General features: G+C 39.1%; 2 protein-coding genes across 5 annotated transcripts in view; one reads left to right on the forward strand and one right to left on the reverse strand.

The window, feature by feature from the left end:
- Positions 1 to 18,934, reverse strand: part of ARL13B (ARF like GTPase 13B) — an 80,455-nt gene that overhangs the window by 40,578 nt on the left and 20,943 nt on the right. The window lies entirely within an intron of this gene.
- STX19 (syntaxin 19) lies at positions 1,481 to 13,865 on the forward strand. Its single transcript, XM_074946980.1, has 2 exons — positions 1,481 to 1,738; positions 12,448 to 13,865. Exon 2 carries the CDS (start codon positions 12,515 to 12,517, stop codon positions 13,394 to 13,396), a length of 882 nt encoding a protein of 293 aa, XP_074803081.1. The 5' UTR covers positions 1,481 to 1,738; positions 12,448 to 12,514; the 3' UTR covers positions 13,397 to 13,865.

The following is an 18,934-nucleotide window of genomic DNA, read 5'->3' on the forward strand; positions in this document are numbered from 1 at the left end:
TCAACCAAGGACATCAAATATGAAGAGAAACTTATTTTCCCACACACACTGACTTAAGCCTAGCCATGACAACTAAAAGGAAGGAGATTGCTGAGGACAAGATTTTTTTAAAAAATGGGTACCTAAGTTTAGGCTTCTAAGTCTGTCATTTTGCACCTGAACATCCGGTCTCATTTTCAAAAATGTTGGCCACCCAGCATTTCCCAGTGCACTTCACTTGGAGCTGCTGGATGCTCAGAGCTTTTGTAAACCAGGCCACTGAATCAGGTGCCTAATAGACAAGGGACCTTAGGAATCCTCGCTATTTTCCACCTCTTTTCCCACCTCTGCAGCATGGGGAGCAGGTCACTTGTTTTGATCAAGTGAGATATACCCACATAATACTTTCCCTGCCATTACAAGGGCCTTGAGCATTGATACACCTCAGCACCTCCACCTATTCTCTGCCTCTGGAACACGTATCACACTGTAATACTTTGGTCTAATTGGGTTGTTGGACTTAGTGTGCGGCTGCTGGGTGGTGTTGGTGACCTGTGACGTGGAAGAAGTCAGACTAGATGATCTGATGGTCCCTTCTGGCCTTAAACTCTGAATATTTGGACAAAGTATTGAAGTTTCTATACCTGGCATAAGTAACAATTACATAAGAAGTGAAATAACTAACTATTTCTCTCTGTTGGACAAGGTAAAGATCCAGAGAAGAGGACACAACTGGTGAAGAGAACTGATTAAGATGATACAACCTACAAATGCTTGGAGGGAATAGATTTTTACTGGTAAAGGTTGGCAAACATTGATTTCATCATATACAAATCGATGAAAAAATATTTCCATTGATGATAATCAAAACTTACAGATGGGCAAAGTAAGAAAAATGCTGCTTGAGAATTTAGTTTGAAGTATATTTACTTTGTACACTTTGACATGTGATGCTGACAATTTGGGTTTTAAATGGGTATAAGCTTTAACTTTTTTAATTCAACATGTCATTAAATAATTATCTGACCCCCATAATTTCCCACAGCTGTGAAAATTTAAAATTGATAAAAATAAAAAAAATCTTATAAACAAACACTGATATTATCCATTGAAATAAAAAATAAATGAAAATTGAATTCTGACAAGCCTAAACATGTTCCTGTGTTATCTTTGGACTCAATTTATGAACTGAGTTAAAGACTTAAAATACTGATTGTTGGGGGGCCTACGCTTCCAAACTAGTTTTGTGAATAGGTCGGTGAGCCTTCCTCCCCCGCTTCAATGGAGAACTTCAATTCCTGTTCAAGGAGGTTTCTGGTTTTTATTTTGTTTTAAATGAATATTGTACTTCCAGCCTACAAATAATGTGTCTAAGAAGCTAGTCACAGGAACTTTCTGCTATTGGCCAATTATAATAAAATGAACCTCCTCTAACGCAAGGCTGAGTCTCCAACTGGCAGAACCAGATTCCTCAAGAGTAAAGTAACCAGTTTGCTCTTCGACTGTAGTACTACTTGCAAGGAGTCAGCTTTTCATACCACAGCTCTCCGAGATGCACCCTCCAGATGATTATTTAAGAACCAGGAGGAGCAGGCATGCAGAAACTGTTTAACAGAAAGGCACTCAAGACACATTACTTAAGCAAATGGTCAAAATCATACTTTTCAGGATACACTGAATTTCACCCTTAGAAGTAGGATTCCAGCACCGAAGAACAAAACAAAACAAAAGACGACTGCCACCAGCACAGCATTATAAGGTAAACAGTTGGTTTTATTTTGCATTAACAGTTGCAAATATTACAGAAAAAGTTTGCAGTACAGTTTAAAATGAAATAACTAAGTGTGAAGATACACAAATAGTGGCTGTCTCCCCTGCTCAGAATTTGACAGTGCTACTAGTAAATATGCTCTCAACAATTCTACTGCTCATGTATATGGATGCTAATTTGTGAGACAAGTTTTAATGCATAAATGTATTTTTATGGAAGTGTGCCAGAATTACCTTAAAGGAAAGGACTTGCTTTTAATTTTTCAAGTCAGTAGAATCGTTTATTAGGAAGGTTCATGTTTTAAAACTGCGAGAGGCGTACATCAAAACATACCTGAAGTGATAAACCAGCAGAGGGCTTCACTCAGTTTGTCAAATTAAGTTTACCAAGTGAAAAACTGCATACACAGAAGAGCACGCTTATTTTATTTTAATTTTATATTAAGATACTTGGCTTTCTTTTAAGATTGCATATTAACATTTACTTCTGCATATGTTAAAGTCAAAGCACTAAAACTTTTAGATCAATTCGGATTTTTATGATGACTAGAGCTTTTGAACTTTATTTGAAGAGTCATGGGAAAGGGAGCGTGTGTACACATTTAGTAGTACTGACATCATGCATCTGGCATTTAAGAAAAGTATTGCCGATACACAGACGAGCATTCAGTAAAAAGTTCTGTTCACCTATAGGCAAAATCTGAATGTCTCATAATAATACAAAATAACTTACTCCTTGATTTGCCTATTTCTAAAATTTAAGACACCTGAGCCACAGAAACACGAATGCTACATGTTTCTGAAATCCAACAGATGGTTTCGTGGATTAATCCAGATATGGAAAAAGGACACTTTCACATTAATGGCATGTTGCACATTTCCGTATTTATATCTGAAGCTCCAACATACATGTAAGAATTTTACAAAACCAATTTTACTTTTCTCTGTTTTTTTGCCAGTCTCTCAGCTTGGCTCAAGATCCAGTGATTTTCATGCATAAGCACAATGCTGCAATGTAAATACTGAAGGGGTTCATTGACTCCTATCTTGCCAATGGATTTTCTTTAAGTAGTATCTTAAAAACATTTTTATGTGGAATAATTTTTGTAAAAGCCTATGACTACAGAACCTAAAATTTTGGACCCAATTTGACCTCAAGATAAATCATGTATTGCCTTCAAATGTGATTCTCTCTAATTGATTCTAAAGCCTTTGTACTTCCCAAAATTCTAAAATACTGCCCATCAAAAACCATGAATAGTGAAGGGTACCACAAATTCAGAAAATGTACAGTATCAGAAATGCTAGCAATAGCAGAAGTAATTCAATAGGAATGGCTTTCCATGAGCAACAGTGGTTTCATTTAGAGATCACGGATGCTGGTCTCTCTCTCCCCTCCGCCAAGGTAGTGTATTAACCAAGATTCCTACCATATGTAATGGGAAAAACAAAGGAGAGGTACGTGCATGTGTATGCACAGAGGAGATCTGATCATAACAGTGATCTGCAAAAGGAAAAGCAAGTCGGTTATGCTTTTCTGCACGTCATGGTATATAGAGGCAGCCTGAATTTATTACTTGTATTAATAATTCATAATTAAAATAAATGCATTTATGTACTTATTTTTAAAAAGGTGTTCAATTTGGTTTTGTTGTTGTTGTTTATAACGTTAGAAATTCTGGTCTTCTCTACCTTGTTCTTCCTGCAAGGCCCTATGGACAACTAATAGAATGACTTACTCTTACTAATACCAAGAAAGTGAAACCTCAGCAATTAAGACAGGAAAGGATTTTTATTCCCTGTTTACACTGTGTTTTTCATTTATGCCTATTTAACTCAAACACCTGGCCTAGAGTTGAGAGAAAAGATTTCTTTAGATTCCACATCCCTTCCCCTTCAACTAAGGGCTTAGTAAGTTCCCCTGCAATTTTTTAGTCTTCCAATGAAATCTCTGGCAAAGTCATGGAAGACAAGACTATATTGATGGTATTTCTAACATAAAACAAACATACAAAAACTCACACTTTCAGTCCTCCTTATATATTATGACAGAACTAGAAAGCAAGCCTCCTTTGATTCCCATCTCCTCTCTTTGCAGAACACCTTTAACAGATATTAACGAAGCAAAATATTACAAAATTAAACTAGCTAATCTAAAATTGATTTTTAGCTATAAGTAGTCTCCTACCTTCTATTTCCAAAATAACAGACTCAGTTTACAGTATGTTCTGGATTTGTTGAGAAGTGTGACAGTCACATAATCCACCAGTGCTTTTTTTGTACTTACCAATAAATTGGCACTGGTATTTCTTTCTCAAATACAGTGAATTATACTACTTTACCTCTCAAACTGGGCCTTCTGTACCTTCACTTTTAAAGCAGAACTCCCCTTTTAAAATAGTGAGTTATCCTGAAAAAACTGGTTTCAGAGTAACAGCCGTGTTACTCTGTATTTGCAAAAAGAAAAGGAGTACTTGTGGCACCTTAGAGACTAACCAATTTATTTGAGCATAAGCTTTCGTGAGCTACAGCTCACTTCATCGGATGCATACCCGATGAAAAACTGGTGGCATGATATGCCTTGAAGTAAGGTGCTGCAGTACCATCCACCTGCTATGGGGATGGAATGAAGAGTTTGTATACATGCATTTGGAAGGAGATTAAAGAGAATCAACTTTATCCAATTCAAGATTCCCCCCAGCCAACTCCACCACCTCTAAGTATAGGATATACTTAGAAATATAGTAATCTTTCTATGTGTTAGTTTTATTTGTAGCCATTTCTAGTGCAGCTCCTTTCTTAGGCTACCACTTGAAGTAATCATGCTAATGACAATTCTAACTCTTGTTTCACTTAGAACAACTTACCCTGTGAATCATTCCTGCCTCACTTCTGAATCCTATTCCTATTTACTGGGAGTGTTTTCTCAAAGCTCTCCACCCTGTACTATTTGAATCATGACTCATGACTTTGAATCAAACAGGCTCTATCCAGAGAGAACTCTGAGTTCAACACAAGGATTCCAAACTTCAGGCTGAAGGGCAGACAGACAGACAATAGATTGTAAATGGTATTTTCCTATGTCTATGCACAGGATTTAAACTATATGTGAACACGTTATAAAGGAGAAGGAACTGGAAACCTTTCACAGACAAAAGACTGAAGACTAAATAATCCAGCTCTAGCCTTGTAGAAATTGGGTAATGGGATATAAAGCCTTTCACCTGTAGCTCATTGGATTCTATCTGACCCAGATCATACCAAGAGCTAGTTGGGTGGCCAACGTAAAGAGAATTGGTGGGTTTAGTCTACTTCCTCATATAACTGTGTCCATAAAAAAAAAAAAACTTGTCAGCTTTGTTAGCAGTAGCATCTCAGGGGCCATGGGTTGGTTCATCATGAAGGTTTAAGATCTCTCTCACCCGCAAAGGCAGAGCAGTACAGAAAGTTACACTACTACTGCCTCTGCTATACTGCACTTGGATAGAGAACTTCATTGTGGAGTCAGCATACAGCTGATGTGTGCTCTTTGCACAGTGCCGTTCTTTTGATAAAAATACTGAAAGTTGTCTGGAAAGCTCTCTCACACGACAGTAAAGCTCTGTTTCATGGTTACAATGTCAGCATTCTGGTCTGGCAGCTGTGAAATGGGACCAAGCAGTAGTTGGCAATCTACAGAGTAAATTTTTAGTCTCCAGTTGTATAAGTCAGGAGAGCAAGCCTTGAATGGTCTGGGTAGCTACTAGACGCTACAGAAATTAAAGGCATTGATTTCACCCATCTCCCATGCTACCCGGTTTTATTGCCCTCGAAGTATAGCAGTGGCTGAGCTTCCAAAATAGTCACCACTGCAGCGGAGGTTTGCCTAATTTTCATTGGGGGAGTTTTGTGATTTGCAGTTGTGGTATTATATTTGCAACAATCAAGTAAAGGTGCAGCTACTCCATTTTGTAGCCACAAATGAACTGAAAAAAGGTCAGCATCTCCCTTACTCATTTTGAAAACCCTGCCAGTTTTTTTTAAAAGGGGCACTGACAACATTAAGACATTTTTAAAGTTAGGATATTAGCTATGGTAAAAGCCACGTTAGAAACTTTAAAACGCTCCATTCTGGTTTCTAATTAAGTTTATCCACTCCCATTACACAGCTTGCCTGTTTCGGCAGTTAGTAAAAGAGTGGTTTGTCAGTCTGGACTTCCAGGTGCAGTGTACATTTAACAGCAAGAGGCCATCTCCAGGCTGTTAGTGTTGAGTTCTGGAAGTCCATACTGCATGCACTTCTCACTTTCCATTACCCAAAGAAACAGTGAGATACAGCACAATTGCTATCTTTATGCGTGGGAATTGTGATTATTATTATTATGGCAATGTTTAAAATAAAGGATCCAGAACTTGCAGGTTCTAATCCAAATCCTGGTTTTGCCAATGACTCAATGTGTACAAGATACTTCACTTCTTATCTCAGTTTCCCCAACTGTAAATAGAGGCAATAAGATGTTTACGTCACAGGAACATGTGGAGAATCAGCTGTTATACAGCACTTTGAAGGCATAAAAGCTTACACAGACTATAACTCACAACAGCCACCATTTCTTCCCATTCCACTAATGTTAGTGCTTCAGCCCATTCTCGACCCTGTACTATCTCAGCTGCTCACAATCCCCTCCTCCACCCAACATCTCAAGGCTAGCAATCTACAGTAATTCTCATGCTTCCCAGAACATAATGGCTTCACAAAATTCTGCAGTTCCCTCTCCTGGAGTTTACCAGTCCCTCAGAAATCCTAAAATCCTTACCATTATGTCCAAAGAAATCACTTTTTTCCCTGTCTGTCACATCCAGAACCTCCCAAACCCACCTCAAACAACCCCCTCATTAATACCACTAGCCCTTCCAGCTCTTAAAGCTTGTTCCTTGTTTTCCCCTCAAACCTGTCCTCTACTCCGACTCCCAGTTTGACACACTGCACCCAATACCATCACTTTTCCTCAAAACCTACTCATGCTAATTGCCAAGTATCTAAATACACCCCTCTCTGCTTACAGCAGAGTCCTGTTCCAGGCACCCTCTATCAACAACCCTATAAGGAGTCAGTGGCAGAGCCTACCTGCAGCAAGCTAGGACAACTGTATGGACAAATAGCCCCCAAAGCACTCGCTCTAGTATGATCCCAATTCCTTTGTGCCAGTTGGACGTCACATTCTTAACGCAAGCCTCAAGCATCAGCATTTTTAACGTAAGCATTATTGCCCGCTACTGGTTACTTTTTCAACACAATGGACAACGATGTTGCACTACAAATATGCAGAGCAGTTTAACACACTATAGCAACCTTCAGTATATAAAGCCTGTCATAGTGAGTATGTTTTTTCAGGCTGAACAACCTTCACAGAGTCCCTCTGTTTGCTACATTCCTTTTATTGCACAACATATAACACACACACAGAGATACCCAGAGCGTTTATCGTGAATAATTCATTTTTTACAATATGCACACATGCAGCAGTGTTTTAAAAATAGAAGCTGGTCTAACTGGACTGAATTTGGCATAGAAACAGAAAATGTGACCCGTTCCAATACAATTTAAGAATAGCTATTTTTCCATGAACATCAGCTCGTTTCACATTTTAAAGCAGTGACTTTTTTTAATAGAGGAAATATTCATCAAGCCTGCTTACCATTTTATAAACAAAAAAATTAGCTTGAATATCCCGTAAGCAAGGTGTTTTAAAATAAAAAAAGAAAACCTATACCTGCACTTAATTTTTCTTCTGTATCTACTTTAATGCAGCATTTGGGATAACGTCACTGGAAGATTCTACAGAAAAATGTTGAAAGCATAACAATTTTTTCTCCAATTTTGTGAGAAAATACACAAGCAAAGCTGCTGAACAAACTGAAAATTCAGATCTAATATAATTTTTCCCATGTGCAGCAAAAAGTATTTTAACTATAGGCATTTCAGATGTTGCACATCTCACTGAGCCTATTCTTGCACTACTAATATGAGACACCTAAGAATGACGACTTGGACTCTAGACCACACTACACTCTTAAAACTTTGCTCCCAGTCACTGTGCTCAAAAGTGACCGTCATGCAGGGTTCTTCTCTCATATAGTCTATAGCGTTGTTTCTGAACACAGTTGTAATATAGCTTGGAACCTTGTTAGAAATGGATACCAACTGTGTTTACAGCCATTTAAGGCTACACTGTTTGACTGAAAATACTGAGCACTTACACCGCTTGTTTTGAGCCACAGCATAAATGAGACTACCAGCAATTACACAATCTGCCTATCCCCCACTTCAACTTGTCAACTGTATTTACCTGAAACTTCTGACTGCATTTTTCTTAGTTGCCAACACACTGACAAGCTTAATTGGCAAGCAGTGTTTGCAGGCAGGGACTAGGCTGTTAGGATGTAAGATATGGAACTAAGTTTCAATCGCTTACATTCCATTCCCACTAAGACTAAAGTAAAAGCACAAAGTCGTCCAATTATTAATAGCTATTTAAAGTGTTTTCCTCTTAACTCTGTGAGTTTAATATTTGAACACTAATTGCTCAGTCTGTGAGTGCATGGGGAAAGATAGGAGACTGGTATTCTGAATATTCCAGTACACAGTCCCAGGACATTCATACACTATCACTACATTTTCCCATAAAGAAGTGTGCGTTTGCCAACTTGAAGATAATGTCACTCAAATACTTGGAAACTAAGTAGACAGTTGTTTAAAGATATACAAAAACACATACAAAATCCAAAAACAGTGTTTTTCTGCTATTGCATGTTTACACTAACAGAGTTGGCAGCCAACTTTTAATATGGTTATAACTGGTTTTGAAGGGGTAACATGGTGACTGCTTGTTTTAAAGTTTTCCCAACAATTAACTGCAAATCATTCAGCTTCACAAAAGCTCTATCTTGCCACCCCATTACCACCAATGGTGTGCCCTTATAACTTGCCTTTTAATTATAGGCTTCTAAAATCATACTAAATTAACACGGGTCAACAGACGTGTTAGGTTATGCTAAAACAGATTTTCAGGTCACTTCTCTGAAGTTTTATTCAGCACTCCCGATTACTTTCACATGCCCCAATCTGAACTTTCCCTGGAGCAGTCTAAATGGGGCCAAGCAATTCTGAAACATTTCAAAAGAATGTTATCTCTAACAAATCACATGTCTTCTACTATGGGCAGATGTACAGTAAGTTTAGCAATGCTAAGGAATTATTGTAACATGAATACATCATGCAAGGGCTTCTTTGCTTTGAGCAAAATAATGTTTTACAGTAGATTAACAGGCTTGCCTGAACTTAAGTCTCTGTACATTACCAAAACACTGACACTGGTGGATTTGTTGGCTCTTAGAAAATTATTACATTGTATCACAAAAAACTATAAGAAAAACCAAAAAACCAGCAGCAAAAACCAAGAAAAAACAAAGAGAGCAGGGGGAGATTACCAATGCTAGGATACAGTATCTATCTTTTCTCCAATTACTTATGGCCCGCAGCAAAAAGTCTTAACACAGTTTACATTTATTGTTAGGTTTGATTTCCTGTTAAATCTTCCTGTGGACAGGCATATTTAAGTTTGTTGGAAATATATTCCCAAGTTTAGTTTCATAACTTTTCATTATGCAAAAATGTATTTAGGGACCTTAAGTGTAGACTAGGGATCAGAGAAACTACCAGGGTACTATTATTTAAGGTGTTCACACTACTGTGTAAATATGTACAAAAGGTATGTTGCATACTGACAATTTATAGGAATCACTCCTTCGCTGTCATTACATGTGTCACTACTTCGATGATATATAAACACACTGAACTTGATTGTTAAAGATCTTCACTTTTTTTTTAAAAACATCAGTATATTAAAAAGTTATCCTATCACCACCAAAAAAACAGCCAAAATGGCACTCCACTCCACTAGTGTACACTTACTAACTGTGGAGGCAACTCTTTATGCAGTAACTCTAAGCAATTTTGAATTATTTGAAGTTTATAGAGTTGAATCTTGGCAGTATGATGGTGAACTCTGATAACGTTTTTAAAGCCCTTCTGTAATGTAACTTGCTTCATATATTCTAATGTGTTCTGATCTAATTGGTGAAGTTCATCTGAAGATTAACCTTGTGCCAAAGGTAGACTTCAATTAAGAGTGGTGGGAAATTTTCGAGATAGGATGCAGTTGAACTCCCCCTATTAAGTCCATAGGAAGGGAGATGTAGTGTCCCAGTCTGCACAAATCCTCCATTTTTGCCACTAGTGAGAAGTTTATCCTAAAGGTAAAGGTAACAGAGAGTAAACCTACCTAAATGCTAACTGTTAGAACATTTGGATCATCTCTGTAGACGCAATGAAAAGGATTTCAGAGCCAAACAACAGACCATGACTGTAGTCATGGTACTGTGTATAATTATGTAAGGACCAGCGAACAGTTTACAATAAGTTTTCATCATTTATCCTTTGTCACAGCAGGCAGTAATGACCTCTATAGCTAAGGACGCACAGAAATTGATTTTACAACTCCATCATCACATGTTCCTCTCTTCCTTCAGTCTTTACCTCTTACTTTGAAATTTTCCATTCTTGCTTTTTGCCAAATGGTAAGTTTTTTGGAAAATTGAGCAAAACATTAGTCATTTTTGAGTTCAAGGAGAGTGGGGGAGTGTTGTGTTTTTCTTCAATGCACATGATGAGAAATTTCTACTAGCCAAACTTTAATAAAGACAGTACTACAGCACTAGTTGGTTGATATCTGAGTTGACATTCCAAATGTACATACCTGTTTTGCTGACTAGACCTATGGTTCCTGATCATTCACAGAAAAGATTATAAACATAATTTAATCCAGAAGTGATCTACCCTTCGTAATGTGTTGCTCTGTTACATCTAATGTAGACGTATTACATTGACAACTCGTTATCCTGATAGACAAAGCAGCAGTTTGGAATCAACATGAACAAATTTAGACATTAAAGAAAATCCTAACTTTGTTTAGATTAGATATAAACAATTTATTTTCCATTTTATATGTAGAATATATTTCCCATCCAACATAAAGAATTTGTTAAAGAAAGCACTGAAAAGTCACTAACTTCACATTTAATGATGCTTGTGTAATTTACACTCCCAAGTGTAGTTATCTTCGGTTTATAATTTTAATATATTCCTCCTGTCTCAGATCTAGTATAATCAATGTTTAATTCCAGAAAAGTTTCAGAGTCATGATGTAGATGTCCTCTGGAAAAATGTTTGGGCTGACTAAAGCTTTGAGACATTAAAATGAATTTTACACTAGTAGCTCCAAACATAAGGTCATCAGGTACTATACAACTTTCTCGTATTATGCTGTACTTGCACAAAAATCCTGAACTAGACAGTTACCCCAAGTCCTATTCCAGAGCAGTAGCTGGGAACGGAGATTCTACTGCAAAAACAATCCCATCAATTATTTTCTCCTTTGATGGGGGGGGTGAGGGGTAGGAAGAGGAGAAGAAGGCTTAACAGCAGTAGCACTGAAACAGCCACAAAAATGTCACTACATTAAAACATGTCAATTCCACATTTGATATACCAGCCCATACAAGGTTTTTCACCACCCTGTTTAAGACTACCACTATTTGAAAGCCCCCATGAGTCTGTGAGCCAGCAATAAGCACAAGCAACACAAGCAGCCATCTGGGGCTCTGCTCTATGTAATGACCCGTACAGTATAACATTTAACTAAATACTTTAAAACTATGCACACCAAAGACAGTGTAAGCTAAACATTCAAAGAAAGCTTCACTCCAAGAGCGCTGTTTTGTTAAAGTTGCGTCATCAGACATTGGTTTCATTCCCTTTCAAAATCCTGTGTTCGTAACTCTGAGGTTCTACTGTAATTCTAATAAAGGCAGAGAAAACCTTCCAACTACACTACCATGAATGCTGTATGCACCAAATACAACTTACAGAACAATAAAGGAATTTTAAAAGTAGCTACCCTTAGTTTAACTATACAGGCCTTGGAAGGGGGGGGTTGGGGGGAGCAGAGATTTCTAAACCATGTTAAACAAAAGGCCTAAAATAGCTTTTCCAAACAAAAATGTTTCACTTTTAAAGGTCTAGCTTATAACATCCCAGGACTAGAAATTAAGGACTGTGATGCCCATTGGGAAGCTGAGAACGGTATAAAACTCCTGTTCTAATCCTGAAAATTCAGAGCTATGCTAGTAGGAATTTCACCTCACACTCCAAGAATTCATATTAAAACATAAATTTAATATTTTTTTTTCAAACAATTGTTTTTTTCAAACATGCCCTACCTTCATTTTCTAATCCATTTTAATTTCGAGATACCAAATCATAAAACTACTGCTGTCCCAGGACTGAACAGCCCATCTTGGGCTTCAGGCCAGTGTACATTTGGGGAGTAAATTCTGCACTGAAAAGGCTGGGATATGCTCTTAACTGGCACCTGTTTGATGCAAGTCAAAGCCTTGCGGTCTTATGTTAACTGCAATTTATCGAATAGCTGTAATCACCAGATACAAGGTTTATTTAGTCAGACGCTCATATTCTCCCATTTGCTGCTTCTTTGACATCTTATCTCTGTGCACAGGAATAGCTCTCTGCCATCTGCATAGCCAGTTTGTGTGCAGATAATTGCTAAACAGGGATTTTGTTGTTGTTATTACATTTAGGATTACAGTGACTTCAACTCATAAGGAAAGACAAAGTTAGCCTGCTGTTCCTTGCACGACGGAAAAAATGAAAGACCGCCTTCAAGAACTTAAACTGCGAGCAAAAGAACTGCAGCTAGCTGAAGAGAACAGCTGTGCGCCTGGGGTGAAGGAAGACTACCAAGTAGAGTTTGAACAGCAAGCTATTATTTATGAGAAAGAGCCCATAACTGAGAGGCACCTAAATGAAATCCAGAGACTTCAGGACGAGATTAGTAACTTGGCAGAGGATGTTCAAAAGTTTGGTCAGCAGCAGAAAAACCTCATGTCCTCAATGAGAAGGTTTAGCGTTATTAAAAAGGAGTCCAACATTACAAGAGAAATAAAAATTCAAGCAGAGCAAGTAAGTAAATGCTTGGATGAACTGTCAAAAACAGTGAAGAAGTCTGAAAGCGAACACGGGCCATCTTCCGCCATTGCAAGAATCCTTACATCTCAGCATGCGTTCCTTTTCCTGCGTTTCCAAAACACCATGCTTTCATACAATGATGCTATAACAGCCAAGCAGGAGAAATGCAAGACATTCATTGTCCGCCAGCTTGACGTGGTTGGGAAAGAGGTCTCCGAGGAAGAAGTGAACGATATGCTTCAACAAGGAAAATGGGAGATTTTCAATGAAAATCTGCTTACTGAAGTCAAAATCACTAAAGCTCAACTATCAGAGATTGAACAAAGACACAAAGAATTGGTCAATCTGGAGAACCATATCAAAGACTTGAAGGAATTTTTTATCCAGATCTCGCTTCTGGTGGAGGAACAAGGAGAAATCATCAACAACATTGAAATGGGTGTAAACAATACTCAAGATTATGTTCAAACATCAAGAGAGAAGTTTAGACTTGCAGCCAGGTATAGAAAGAGAAACCTTTGTAAAGCAATATGTTGCTGGTGTTGTCCACGCTGCAGATAACAAAAAGGGATGATTCTCAAATTTCGCAGGCTACCATTTTGCCAGTAGAACTTTTGAAGCAGCTCTGTGGGTTCCATTTACACTTCAGTTTGTTTCTGCTTACCCTCCCCACCTCGAGGGCTCTTTCCTTTTACTTCTGTGCATCTCTCACTAAAAAAAAAAAAAAAAAAAAAATCCTATCTGTGCCCCTGCAAGTGGCTCTTCCTGGCAGAACTAGAGAAGTAGTACCTAGGGATTCTCAGCAGTTTTTCTGCTTCTGCTAGGCTGTGGTAGAAGTGTTACATTGGAAACACAGATGAAGTGGAAAGATCACCTTTTCTAATCCTACCAACCCAGAGTAATCCTGCTTTACAAGAGGTTGTCCAGTGGAGCTGGTGGGTTATCACAGTGACCAGTGTGATATAAAGGCAAGGTCATAGGAGGAGGTTCCGCCAGTGGTGCTGGGAAGTATTAACAGTATTGCTAACACCAAACATTCAGAAGTCATGTGTCGGGCCCCAAAAACCCTGAGACTGGCTTAGTTATGTTTTTTAAAAACAAAATAAGTTTAAGGTTATTTTTATTTGCATTCTGGTTTTGGAGCCTTCAGCTTGCATCTGAGTCATGTTTTCAGGCTTTTCTCAGCAACTATGAGGCAAGCAATTTTTTTTTTTTTTTTTTAATTTGCAAGCTGAGATCTATTTAATCACTTTTCTCCAGGAACTGAGGCTTTAAATTAAAACATCATATACAGCTAGAATCGTGGTAAAAATCACAAGTGTTGCCAACTGGAGAGGGGAACCACGCACATTTCTCCATTTATAAAATGTCTGAATTATATTTCTGTCCAGAGTGAATGTATGTGTCTATGATGTGTAATTAATGTGTCTATATCTTAACTATTTAAATATAAGGACTGAACCAAACAATTCTAAATTATTAAGGTAACCACTGCTTTTTGAAAGTGTGAATTAGAGAAATATAGAAACCTCAGTGACGGGTTATACTGTCCATACTTTATTCTATTCAAGACTTTCCCTCTCCCCATCCCCACACAGAGATCATTATCCCATAGTTCCTATTTAGGAAGGTGGGTATTTAGAACATACCAGTAAGCTTCCAACTTAATTTAGTCAGCTGGTCGGTCTTCAGTTAGTTAAAAATCTTAAATTACTAGCACTTCAAGACAAGTATTTCTTAAATTAAATTAACCTGTAGAGTTGCCAGTTTAGGTTGGACATATTCCTGGAGGTTTCATCACATGATAAACTTTAATTAAAGATTAATCTTTAATTCCTGGAGACTCCGGGACAAACCTGAAGGGTTGGCAATCCTACGCTAGAAGCAGTCAGAGCAGCAGAACTGAACTTTCATCAAATATGCAAGTACATGAATATTTCCATATAAAACTACACTGAGAATGTTACAGTGGCAAATACAACAGCAAGACCATGAAAAAAGCATTCCATGTGCTGGGATACCAAAATACAGCACTGTGGACTCAAAAAAAAAAAAAGTATATTCCCTGATGTAGCCAAAGTGACATGAATTAATTCTCCTTTTTAAACCTCAGAATCTATATCCCAAGATTTTCAACTTCTTACAAATTAATTTTTAAAAAAGTCTGAATTTGCCTTTTAAAACTAGGTTTACGATTGAACAATCGGACATTACCTCTTCATCCACTGCAAACCTGCAATGGAGTCCAGCCCAGAGATGGTCGCAAAGATTAGATTGGAGCCCAGTGCAGAGGCCCCCAAGCAGCTTCTCTCTTTTGTATCAGTTCCCCTCAAGATAGATTGGTGGTTGGATACCCTCCAGGCCCCACTCGCACCAGGCCCCAGCCATGTTCCTCTCATCCTTTTATCTGTTCTCTTTACCTCCCCTTACCTTGTTTCTTCTTTTAAGCATATTTGCCTTTCGATTTTTAATTTTGTTTTGCTCTTTGTGGTGTTTTTGTTCCCCCCTCCCATCCTGCCTAAAGAGCTATGTGCTGTGGTGCTTGAGTCCCTTGGGGCCACAAGCAGCTAAGATGAGAAGCAAAGCTTGAGCTAGCTGAGCCTGCAGCCTTAGACATTTAAGCTGCTCCCAAGGACAGCTGCATTAGGAAGGCAGGAAGTGAAGAAAAATTACTTTTGAGAGGCAGCCCATTGCTTTCCCTGCAGCAGAAGTATTTCTGCAGTGGGAACAAGTAGGTGGATCTAGAGTGCTTCATACCATCTACATCCCCACTGCTGTCTCCCTCCTCTGCTCAAGGTCCCATTTGGAATAGCATTGCACCCTCCAGCTTTCAAAATGCTGGCCTGCTGCGATTCTAACTGAGAATGCCAACAGAACGGAGATAAATTAGTTCAGGAAAAACTTGGAAACATTTCCAAACCTCCATGGGGCATGCTGAATCCAAGCAAATCTAGACACATTCAGAGTGGTCAGATCAAAGCCTACTGAAATTCTGAGAAACTGGATTTGCTAGTTTTCTCTGATAATTATGCTAGAATCCCATGCAGTCACTACTGGTGCTAATAAACCCACACAGAGAACTACTAAACTAATTCTAAAAGCTTACATTGAGCTTAGAAATATAATGGAGCAACTCCCTACTCCAAATTTCAATTATAATCCAAACTAACCTGTGCTAAAGCATTATCAGAACCTTGGATTCCAAAGTAATTCTTAACAGAAAGATTCTTTGAATTCCTCCTTTGGACACTAATGCACAATCCGTCGAGATTTCATGTAAAGGCTGTGATTATAGCAAGCAACTTCTATAAAATACAGACCTACATTTTAAAAGCAAATAGCTATTTGGGGTGCTCAATTTGACACACCTGAGTGGGGCCTAACTTCTAGAAGGTCTTTCTGAAAATCAGGCCTCTTTAAACAAGTCTCAAGTTCAGCAACTGCAAACTGGGACATCCAAAAACATCAGTGAAAACAGAGTCTAAGTGGGCTAAGAGCTCTCTCTCTCTCTCTCTATACACACACACACACACACGTGGTGCATCAGCGTTAAGGGAATATTTATCAAGCTGAGTTTCAGGCACAAGCAGCACAAGAACTTTTTTTTTCCTTCCAAAAGCTTTCTACTAAAGCAGAACCTTCTATGGTGGTGGTTTTCAAACTGTGGGTCGCAACCCAGTACTGGGTCGCGGAATGGAAGGCACTGAGTCGTGGCGGTTCTGGTCAGCAGCAACGACCGGGCCATTAGAAGTCCCGTCAGCAGTGCTGCCCATCTAAGACAGGCTAGTCCCTACCTGTTCCGACACCCCGCTGCGCCCCGGCAGTGGCCAGCAGCAGGTTCAGCTCCTAGGCGGGGGAGCCAAGGGGCTCCAAGCACTGCCTCTGCCTTGAGCACGGCAGGCGAGAGCCACGCGGAGCTGCTTGTGCGCCTCCACCTAGGAACCGAACCTGCTGCTGGCCGCTTCCAGGGCGCAGCGTGGTCTGCGGTGCCAGGACAGGCGGGAAGTCTGCCTCTGCACCCCGGCTGCGCCACTGACCAGGAGCCGCCGGAAGTAAGCCTGCGCTTCAACCCCACACCCCAATCCCCTGCCCTGAACCCCCTCAAACCAAGAGCCCCCTCCTGCACCCCAAACCACTCAGCCCCGGCCCCACCCGAGTCTGCATCCCCAGCCTAGAGCCCTGACTCCCTCCTGCACCCCAACGCCGTGCCCCAGCCCAGAGCCCCCTCCCAAAACTCCTCATCCTGAGCTCCGTTGGGTCACAGGCATCAATAATTTTCTTCAACTGGTTCATCAGAAAAGTTTGAAAACCACTGTTCTATGGTATATTGTGTACACCCTATATAGCCACTTTGGCTTTGGAAGAGTTAAGTGGGAACAAGCCAGCAGACAGAGAGAGAGAGAGAGAGAGAGAGCGCGAGCGAGCGAGCGCGCACTGCCATGGCTAATATGCTACTAACATGCACCATTCCCTGTGGCCTTTTTTCTGTACCTGAATGGGAGGGAAACTATGACAAAAGTTCAAGAAACCCTGCCTAAAATATTATTCTAATGAAGTGCACATTTTAACAAACACCACCTGTTTCCACAAAATCCCATGTGTTATAGATGTACATATTGCATTATCATCTGTGAAAGAAATGTGTTACCAGTCCAGCTCTTCCTGCTAACACTATAGGGATGTTTAATAAAACACTGTTTACTTCAAAGGAAAAAACGCTTCTATTTAATATGGAATAAAGCCCAGGTTTTCAACAATAGTTATGAAAATAATTTTCCATCTAGGAGGAAGTAAATAGTGAAAGAATTTTGTTTCTGCTGTCCGTATTAGAACACAACAAGACAGACAAATATATAATATATTGCCAAGGTTTTGAGAGGAAAGAAAAAAAACAAGCACAGGGCTCAAAATGTGTAAAGATCCCTGGTCATATTTTGTCAAGCAAAGGCTGCTATTAATTGATGAAAGTAGAACGTATATAGACATTGTGAGACTTTGATGTGGATCGTTTATGTTGGTTAGCCAAGGTGCTTGAAGTATATGTGCACAACTAATAAAAACACAAGATCTTGTTAGGGCAGTTTACTAGAACATAAAATGGGCTTTCTATAGCCGCAGAGTTATACAGAAACGCTAACAGACAAGGAAAATACATTTTGGTTAGAAAAGTGTGTTAGATAGTCATGACTGTGTTATGCGACTATTTGATACATTTGCCGCTACAGTCCCTCATTAACAAAATAGATCGCAGAAAAGAAAAATAACTTTCTGCCTTGAAAATACAACATTTCCCCTTGCCCTACCCAGCAATCTATTATAAGTCTCAAGGGCTATCACTGACATTTTTATGAAATTGACTCTCTCGTTGCCATGCTTTCAAGCACTTAGAGAGAGAAGATCATTTTTAATAATGCCAGCAGGCTGGATATTTGTCTACATAATATGAGATCTAGACCCTCCCTCCCAATTAGAGCATAGGGGAATTTATGCACAAAAGAAGAAAAACCATTAGCATTAGAGATCTGTTTAAACTGCTACGACATCGATGAGAGAACTGACCCATATGAATCACATGAACACAAGTCTTACTTTCTATTACTCTAACTTATTTTCCACTGCTGTTCACTGCATATAAAATATTGATTAGCCATTTAAGTGTTCCAACACTCTTACAAGACCTACATTAGCAAAACAAGCTTAGCAAATTAAGCAGTAGTGTTGTATGGCAAAGAAAATGTAGTAGGTCAATGTCTTTAGATACTATTTCTAGCTATGGATAAATTAAAAAACAGATGCCAACAGGATCTAAAGAGAGATGTCTTAAAAGGACATTAAACTCCAAGACATAATTATTACTGATAACCACATTCTGACAGGTTCCCCCTGGGGTGCCACTTGGAACTGGTGTAACACTGAGCCAGCCTGTGCTCCCTTTAACTGTATTGCTGTGACAAGCTGCAGACCCGCTCCCGGTCTCACATTTTCACCAGCATACATACACATAGGGACACACCCAGCTGTTGTAACATGCAAAAAGGCTTTCTGACTACCCCATGCATGGGAAGGCTTCAGCAAAGGAACTACCCAGATACTCAAGTG

Source organism: Natator depressus, chromosome 1 (genome assembly GCF_965152275.1).
Source record: "Natator depressus isolate rNatDep1 chromosome 1, rNatDep2.hap1, whole genome shotgun sequence".
Taxonomy (NCBI): Eukaryota; Metazoa; Chordata; order Testudines; family Cheloniidae; genus Natator; species Natator depressus.

What these genes read in the sequence shown, in the direction of transcription:
- STX19 (XM_074946980.1), top strand. Translation starts at nt 12,515, where the DNA reads ATGAAAGACCGCCTTCAAGAACTTAAACTGCGAGCAAAAGAACTGCAG.